The 9,240-nt window shown below is 49.4% G+C and overlaps 1 protein-coding gene across 1 annotated transcript; it reads right to left on the bottom strand.

Moving 5' to 3' along the window:
• Positions 1 to 559: 559 nt before the first annotated feature.
• On the bottom strand, positions 560 to 2,711 carry LOC123749279 (putative uncharacterized protein DDB_G0290521). The gene is made up of 2 exons (XM_045731389.1): positions 2,543 to 2,711; positions 560 to 1,107 (listed from the first exon to the last, which is right to left on the bottom strand). Exons 1-2 carry the CDS (start codon positions 2,709 to 2,711, stop codon positions 560 to 562), a joined length of 717 nt encoding a protein of 238 aa, XP_045587345.1.
• Positions 2,712 to 9,240: the final 6,529 nt, after the last annotated feature.

The following is a 9,240-nucleotide window of genomic DNA, read 5'->3' as shown; positions in this document are numbered from 1 at the left end:
GAGAGAGAGAGAGAGAGAGAGATAAGAGAGAGATAAGAGAGAGCATATTTGTCTGTCCAGGGTTGGAAGATCAGATGCTTGCAAGGCTTGAGACCCACCTGACTTTGCAAGGGGAATGGTCTGAGGTATGGGATGGACATAGGCACGTACATGCTTTAAGAAATGTTAAGATTGATTGAAATATCTTGTAATTTTCATGGGTTAAGTGTGAATATTGGGTGTGATTTCCATAGGGTTATTAGTCAATAATATATATATATATATATATATATATATATATATATATATATATATATATATATATATATATATATATATATATATATATATATATATATATATATTGATGGTGTATGAACTGTATATAAAAAAATGATCACTAACTCGTGAGCAATTGATCCTCCGTTAGCATTATCGATCAGACTTTGATCATTGATATAATCAAGTCTGCCACCCATGAGGTGTGTGACTGGGTATCTGTGGGCACCTGGGTATCTGTGGGCACCTGGGTATCTGTGGGCACCTGGGTATCTGTGGGCACCTGGGTATCTGTGGGCACTTAGGTATCTGTGGGCACCTGGGTATCTGTGGGCACTTGAGTATCTGTGGGCACTTGAGTATCTGTGGGCACCTGGGTATCTGTGGGCACCTGGGTATCTGTGGACACCTGGGTATCTGTGGACACCTGGGTATCTGTGGGCACCTGGGTATCTGTGGGCACCTGGGTATCTGTGGGCACCTGGGTATCTGTGGGCACCTGGGTATCTGTGGGTACCTGGGTATCTGTGGGGACCTGGGTATCTGTGGGCACCTGGGTATCTGTGGGCACCTGGGTATCTGTGGGCACCTGGGTATCTGTGGGCACTTGGGTATCTGTGGGCACCTGGGTATCTGTGGACACCTGGGTATCTGTGGGCACCTGGGTATCTGTGGGCACCTGGGTATCTGTGGGCACCTGGGTATCTGTGGGCACCTGGGTATCTGTGGGCACTTGGGTATCTGTGGGCACCTGGGTATCTGTGGACACCTGGGTATCTGTGGGCACCTGGGTACCTGTGGGCACCTGGGTATCTGTGGGCACCTGGGTATCTGTGGGCACTTGGGTATCTGTGGGCACCTGAGTATCTGTGGGGCATAGTGGTATGTGTGTGTGTGTGTGTATTTACTATTTGTGTTATTTGTACTTGCAGGATCGAGCTCTTAGCTCTTGGACCCCGCCTCTCTACCCATCGATTGCCTGATGTACAAGGCAATTACCATATACAAACCCTTCCATTTCAAATTAAAATATCTTTATTTACATAACATATAACTTAATTCAGTCACGTAGAACATTTTTTCAGAAATTTTTTCTCAGGTTTGCAAGTGGCAAATTGTCACTTGCAAACCTGTCCCTTAAATAAACGTTACATTGTAGCAGTAACCTTATCCACTCCTCTTGCAGAATACAGTGCTATACGACAGTCAGAAATACGACAGTTCATTGGTGTTCTGTACATAAGGTTGAGACGAGTGAAGCATTGTATTGCCTGTATGTTCCCCTTAATATTATTTGCTATTATTAATGGGTATAACTCATTGTTGCCTGAAATGTGGGCATTAGGTACGGCGTTTTCGCCCGTACTTGCTTGCAGGAGGGCACGGCGCCACCCCAGCAGGAGGGCACGGCGCCACCCCAGCAGGAGGGCACGGCGCCACCCCAGCAGGAGGGCACGGCGCCACCCCAGCAGGAGGGCACGGCGCCACCCCAGCAGGAGGGCACGGCGCCACCCCAGCAGGAGGGCACGGCCCCACCCCAGCAGGAGGGCACGGCCCCCACCCCAGCAGGAGAGCACGGCGCCACCCCAGCAGGAGGGCACGGCGCCACCCCAGCAGGAGGGCACGGCGCCACCCCAGCAGGAGGGCACGGCCCCCACCCCAGCAGGAGAGCACGGCGCCACCCCAGCAGGAGGGCACGGCGCCACCCCAGCAGGAGGGCACGGCGCCACCCCAGCAGGAGGGCACGGCGCCACCCCAGCAGGAGGGTACAGCCCCCACTTCAGCAGGTTTAAGCTTCGCTACCTGGAACAAAAAGTTCCAAGTAGCACGGTCTATGGTGAGCCCGTAGTGGACTTTTGATACGTTTAACAGCACCGCCAGGTGAGGTCAAATGTTGCGGCCTTACTGATCTGTTTGTTCTCACCTAGTTGTGCTTGCTGGGGGGGGGGTTGAGCTCTGGCTCTTTGGTCCCGCCTCTCAACCGTCAATCAACTGGTGTATACAGGTTTCTGAGCCTATTGGGCTCTATCATATCTACATTTGAAACTGTGTATGGAGTCAGCCTCCACGGGCATGTGTGTGTGTGTGTGTGTGTGTGTGTGTGTGTGTGTGTGTGTGTGTGTGTGTGTGTGTGTGTGTGTGTGTGTGTGTGTGTGTGTGGGTGACGGTTAGGAACCCAACGCTCCACTTCCCGCCATTTTCGCTTCCTTCCGGGTCTTGATTTAAACCCTTCACCCCCCCCCTCACCCCTGACACCCCCCCTGTCACCCCCCCCCTCTGTTACCCCTCCCCGTCTCCAGAGGGGGGCACATCCTCTCTATATCCACTTCTGTGCTCCTAATAACTGCTCTGCAATCCTCTATAGATGCTAGAACAAATGTACGCGACTCTATACCCTCTACAGCAAGCATGTCAAACTGAGGGTGGCCCTGAGGGCCATGTGTGAGCCACATGTGGGCCACATCTGTGTTGTCATGAGGGCCACACACACCACAACTCATCGAAGTCGTTTCATAACAATTGAAGAATATTTGTATTAGTTAAACTTAAAAACATACAATGTGTATACCAATGCTCAAGCGGCTGGCCACATTCATGAATGCAAAGTAATAAAGTACTTTAACAACTGAAGTAGTTCAAGAAACAAAAAAAATAAGATTTAGACCAGCTAGTTAATGTATTGTTAGAGATCTTGACTCGCTCGCGTCACAGCTGCTTTCACGTTTGTGCTTTTTGAAATCTATTAAAAGGTGACAGTTTAGAAGATACAAAACTACAATTTTGGCAGTTAAGTGAGCAAATTAGAGTATCTTTTTATGGTGAGCAAAGTAGAGTATCTTTTTATGGTGTGCAAAGTAGAGTATCTTTTTATGGTGAGCAAAGTAGAGTATCTTTTTATGGTGTGCAAAGTAGAGTATCTTTTTATGGTGAGCAAAGTAGAGTATCTTTTTATGGTGAGCAAAGTAGAGTATCTTTTTATGGTGAGCAAAGTAGAGTATCTTTTTATGGTGAGCAAAGTAGAGTATCTTTTTATGGTGAGCAAAGTAGAGTATCTTTTTATGGTGAGCAAAGTAGAGTATCTTTTTATGGTGAGCAAAGTAGAGTATCTTTTTATGGTGAGCAAAGTAGAGTATCTTTTTATGGTGAGCAAAGTAGAGTATCTTTTTATGGTGAGCAAAGTAGAGTATCTCTTTATGGTGAGCAAAGTAGAGTATCTTTTTATGGTGAGCAAAGTAGAGTATCTCTTTATGGTGAGCAAAGTAGAGTATCTTTTTATGCGGGTCGCAGGCGTTCTTGTACAGTGCCACGTGGTGGACATGACTGCTAGGAGCCTTCTTAGTCAGTCTGATATCCCACACCTGCACCAGCTCCCCCACACCTCCACCAGTCCCCCCCACACCTGCACCAGCCCCCCACACCTGCACCAGCCCCCCCACACACCTCCACCAGCCCCCCCCCCATCCACCAGCCCCCCCCCATCCACCAGCCCCCCACACCTCCAGCAGGTATGGAGAACCAGTGAAGGGTGTTGACCAAGCAGGAAGAACGTGTTATAGTGAGCTTTGAGGCTGTGTGTGTGGGGGTGATGGTGGGGGGGGGGGCAGGATGAATGGGGAAGTGGGGGAGGAGGAACAGGGTGAAGGGAAGAGAGGAAGGGAATGAATGGGAAGTGGGAGGAGAGGAAGAGAAACGAGGAGGAGGAGGAGGAGACACTAGAACAATTCCAGTCAACAGATTTGAAACAATTTCCTTGTAATGTTGTTGCCCCTGTATATAATATTATAATATATGATATATATTATATAATGAGGACCCTCTCACCAGTGCACTAGTAAAGAGTTCAGTTTGGGGCCCTCTAGGACGGGCCAACAATTTAGATATTATATATAGAGGGAAGTGAGAGTAGTAGTGGTGGTAGTGGTAGTGGTGGTAGTGGTGGTGATGGTGGTGGTGGTGATGGTGGTGGTGGTAGTGGTGGTGGTGATGGTAGTGGTGGTAGTGGTGGTAGTGGTGGTGGTGGTAGTGGTGGTGATGGTGGTGGTGGTAGTGGTGGTAGTGGTGGTAGTGGTGGTAGTGGTAGTGGTGGTAGTGGTGGTGATGGTGGTAGTGGTGGTGATGGGGGTGGTGGTAGTGGTGGTGATATGTGTGGCGCTCGGGTCACACATATCTACACTTGAAACTGTGTATGGAGTCAGCCTCCACCACATCACTGCCTAATGCATTCCATTTGTCAACCACTCTGACACTAAAAAAAGTTCTTTCTAATATCTCTGTGGCTCATTTGGGCACTCATGAGGGTACTCAGTCTCCACCTGTGTCCCCTAGTGCGTGTGCCCCTTGTGTTAAATAGCCTATCTTTATCTACCCTAGCAATTCCCTTGAGAATCTTGAATGTGGTGATCATGTCTTCCCGTAAGTCTTCTGTCTTCCAGCGAGGTGAGGTTTAATTCCCGTAGTCTCTCCTCGTAGCTCATACCCCTCAGCTCGTTCATGTACACAGGCTACGAGGAGTCGTTTGGGTCTCTCTCTCTCTCTCTCTCTCTCTCTCTCTCTCTCTCTCTCTCTCTCTCTCTCTCTCTCTCTCTCTCTCTCTCTCTCTCTCTGTCTCTGTCTCTGTCTCTGTCTCTGTCTGTCTCTCTCTCTGTCTCTGTCTCTCTCTCTCTCTCTCTCTCTCTCTCTCTCTCTCTCTGTCTCTCCTGTTCTCTCTCTCTCTCCTGTTCTCTCTCCCTCCCTTCTCTCCCCCTCCCTTCTCTCCTTCCTTCCCTCCCACACTGCTCCTGTTCCTCCTGTGCCCTTCACGGGTCACCACACACCTCTCCCTTCCTCCTTACATGTCTTCCTCTCCGTTATCTTCCTGTCTCTCTTGTCCTCTTTATTCCTCTTGTCTACCAGTCTACTCACCTATTTCTACTCGCCTATTTGTACGGCCAGGCCGGACATTGTGGCCACGGGTGGGTCAGCTCGGGTACTAGTCTAGTGGCAAGCCGCTCAATCTTGTATATACCACGTATGTCAGACCAATTCTGGAGTATGCAGCGTGACAGTCCGTGTCTCGCCAAGCACAATTGGAGAAGATTCAGAGGTTTGTCACCAGACTAGTACCCGAGCTGAGGGGCATGAGCTACGAGGAGAGACTACGGGAACTAGACCTCACGTCGCTGGAAGACAGAAGACTTACGGGGAGACATGATCACCACATACAAAATTCTCAGAGGAATTGATAGGGTTGATAATGGCAGTTTATTTAACAGAAGGGGTACACAAACAAGGGGACACAGGTGGAAACTGAGTGCCCACATGAGCCACAGGGACGTTAGAAAGAACTTTTTCAGTGTCAGAGTAGTTAACAGGTGGAATGCATTAGGCAGTGATGTGGTGGAGGCTGACTCCATACACAGTTTCAAGTGTAGATATGATAGAGCCCAATAGGCTCAGGAACCTGTACACCAGTTGATTGACGGTTGAGAGGCGGGACCAAAGAGCCAGAGCTCAACCCCCGCAAACACAAATAGGTGAATACACACACACACACACACACACACACACACACACACACACACACACACACACACACACACACACACACACACACACACACACACCACAGGACATTGCGCAACAAAGCCTCTTGAAAAGTGAGAGAAATTTCCGAGGCGAGCGGAGGGAAGAAAGCGAAGAGGAAGAGGGAATGAGAAAGAGAGAAGAGGAAAGCAAGAGGCAAGAAATAAGACAAGGAAGAATAGGGGAAAGAAAGAGGGAGAGGGAAATAAAGAAGGGAAGAGCTAGAAGTTCAGAGATGGAAGGAGTGGATAAGAGAATAAATAGGAGAGGAGAGTAAGGTAGAGGATAAGAAGGGAAAGGGGGGAAGGTAAGGGAGGAAGATGGGAAAGGGCAGGAAGGGAAGGGTAAGAGCTTCTGTATACCATCTTTCACCATTTCCTCTCGTGCCGGAAATGGTGCCCCATTCCCACCTCTGTGTACGTGGTGTCTGTGTACGTGGCCCTGTGTACGTGGTGACTGTACGTGGTGTCTGTACGTGGCTCTGTGTACGTGGTGTCTGTACGTGGCCCTGTGTACGTGGTGTCTGTACGTGGCTCTGTGTACGTGGTGTCTGTACGTGGCTCTGTGTACGTGGTGTCTGTACGTGGCTCTGAGTACGTGGTGTCTGTACGTGGCTCTGTGTACGTGGTGTCTGTACGTGGCTCTGTGTACGTGGTGTCTGTACGTGGCTCTGTGTACGTGGTGTCTGTACGTGGCCCTGTGTACGTGGTGTCTGTACGTGGCTCTGTGTACGTGGTGTCTGTACGTGGCTCTGTGTACGTGGTGTCTGTACGTGGCTCTGTGTACGTGGTGTCTGTACGTGGCTCTGTGTACGTGGTGTCTGTAAGTGGCTCTGTGTACGTGGTGTCTGTACGTGGCTCTGTGTACGTGGTGTCTGTAAGTGGCTCTGTGTACGTGGTGTCTGTACGTGGTGTCTGTACGTGGCTCTGTGTACGTGGCCCTCTGTACGTGGCCCCTCTGGACGTGAATGTTTACATGGCTCTGTGTACTTGGCAGTGTGTGTGCGTGTATGAGAGAGAGAGAGAGAGAGAGAGAGAGAGAGAGAGAGAGAGAGAGAGAGAGAGAGAGAGAGAGAGAGACAGACAGACAGACAGACAGACAGACAGACAGACAGACAGACAGACAGACAGACAGACAGACAGACAGACAGAGAGCAAGGGGTTGCTCCCGGACCATGGGGGTCGCCGTCGGACCAGAGCACATGTGACCCATCTCAGCCGAGAACGGAAATATCCACGGGTGATAACTCTAAGTTACTCATTTACACGGCCCGCCATTAACAACCTACGAGGTAATTAGACCCGCTCCTAACAGCTCTGGAGCCACGTGTGGCGCGCTCGTTCCGTAGACTCGTTCCTATCCCTCTAATGATGTCTTGAAGAACATGTCATTATGTAGCGTTACCTTGAGGTTACCTTGAGGTGTTTTCGGGGCTTAGCGTCCCCGCGGCCCGGTCGTCGACCAGGCCTCCTCGTTGCTGGACTGGTCAATCAGGCTGTTAGCTGTATACTAATACAGACTAGGTTTACACCGATGAGTTACAGACGTGTTCCTTCAGGATGAGTTTGCGAGACTGAAGACGGAACGCAGGATTGTGTGAGACAATACTGAGGCTATGAAATGGGATCGGTCATGCGTCCGTGTACTCCCCGAGGCCCAGGCACACACACACACACTATCTACTGGACAAAGATCACATTATACAGCCTTGTCCTCATACCCCATTCGAATGCAATATAGTCATATTGACTGGGTCTTTACCCCTCATAATTACCTCACCTTGCCGTATATATATATATATATATATATATATATATATATATATATATATATATATATATATATATATATATATATATATATATGCGAACAAGCCTGAATGGTCCCCAGGACAATATGCAACTGAATATAATTGAATATATTGCATATTGTCCTGGGGACCATTCAGGCTTGTTCGCATTTGTGTTCCTCACGTGTGCCCCAAAGAATGAGGTGATTTGGTAAAATGCTATGCCCAAGATTACTATCCGAGTGCCGGCGGTGGGGTGGTTCAAATAGCCTCGGCTATCACCTCATTTTGTCCGGTCGTGATGGTCAAGTGGATTAAGGCGTCTTGTACATACCAGTTGCGTTGCTTCTGGGAGTATGGGTTCGAGTCACTTCTGGGGTGTGAGTTTTCAGTTATATATATATATATATATATATATATATATATATATATATATTCCAGGGTTCCTGCCCGCCATCTGAGGAGCTGGAGGAACTCGACAACCTATGACAACCATCTTTGTAACCTATATGTAACTCCTTTTTATATATATATATATATATATATATATATATATATATATATATATATATATATATATATATATATATATACTTCATCCCCTGACTTTGGTCTCGTTCACCCCTCCAGTCCCTATCCACACCCCCTGTCCCCCCCCCAACCACACCCCATCTCCCCCTCCCCACACCCCCCTTCCCCCCACACACCCCCTCCCCCCCCACCACAGGGATGAAGGACCACGTGTAAACAAACAGACGCTGACCGTGGGAGGAGGAGGAGGAGGCTGGGAGGGGAATCATTAACATGGGCGGAAGTGAAGACAGCAGAGCAACAGTTCTCGTACTAGGAGTAGGAGTTGTAGCAGGTGTGTGGTGAACAGGTGTGTGTGTGTGTGTGGTGTTGGTGGTGAGCAGGTGTGTGTGGTGTTGGTGAGCAGGTGTGTGTGGTGTTGGTGAGCAGGTGTGTGGTGTTGGTGAGCAGGTGTGTGTGGTGTTGGTGAGCAGGTGTGTGGTGTTGGTGAGCAGGTGTGTGTGGTGTTGGTGAGCAGGTGTGTGTGGTGTTGGTGAGCAGGTGTGTGGTGTTGGTGAGCAGGTGTGTGGTGTTGGTGAGCAGGTGTGTGGTGTTGGTGAGCAGGTGTGTGTGGTGTTGGTGAGCAGGTGTGTGTGGTGTTGGTGAGCAGGTGTGTGGTGTTGGTGAGCAGGTGTGTGTGGTGTTGGTGAGCAGGTGTGTGTGGTGTTGGTGAGCAGGTGTGTGTGGTGTTGGTGAGCAGGTGTGTGTGGTGTTGGTGAGCAGGTGTGTGTGGTGTTGGTGAGCAGGTGTGTGGTGTTGGTGAGCAGGTGTGTGTGGTGTTGGTGAGCAGGTGTGTGGTGTTGGTGAGCAGGTGTGTGTGGTGTTGGTGAGCAGGTGTGTGTGGTGTTGGTGAGCAGGTGTGTGTGGTGTTGGTGAGCAGGTGTGTGTGGTGTTGGTGAGCAGGTGTGTGGTGCAAGTATTGCACTGCCGGGTGTACAGGGAGTTTAGAGCGGTAGTCTAAGAATTCTGAATAGTTCCAAGAGAAAGAGAATGGAGAAGAACAGATGGATTAAGAAACAGGGACTGCAGAAGGTGTAGGGGAGGGTGAAGGGGAAGGTGTA

Source organism: Procambarus clarkii, chromosome 16 (genome assembly GCF_040958095.1).
Source record: "Procambarus clarkii isolate CNS0578487 chromosome 16, FALCON_Pclarkii_2.0, whole genome shotgun sequence".
Taxonomy (NCBI): Eukaryota; Metazoa; Arthropoda; class Malacostraca; order Decapoda; family Cambaridae; genus Procambarus; species Procambarus clarkii.
The sequence above is the reverse complement of the archived record's forward strand: the minus strand, read 5'-3'. Positions and strand labels throughout refer to the sequence as shown.

Coding starts and splice junctions, on each gene's coding strand:
- LOC123749279 (XM_045731389.1), bottom strand. CDS start 2,711: ATGTGGCTCACACATGGCCCTCAGGGCCACCCTCAGTTTGACATGCTT. Junction 1,108..2,542: donor CCCTCTGGAGACGGGGAGGG/GTAACAGAGGGG, acceptor AGGTGCCCACAG/ATACCCAAGTGCCCACAGAT.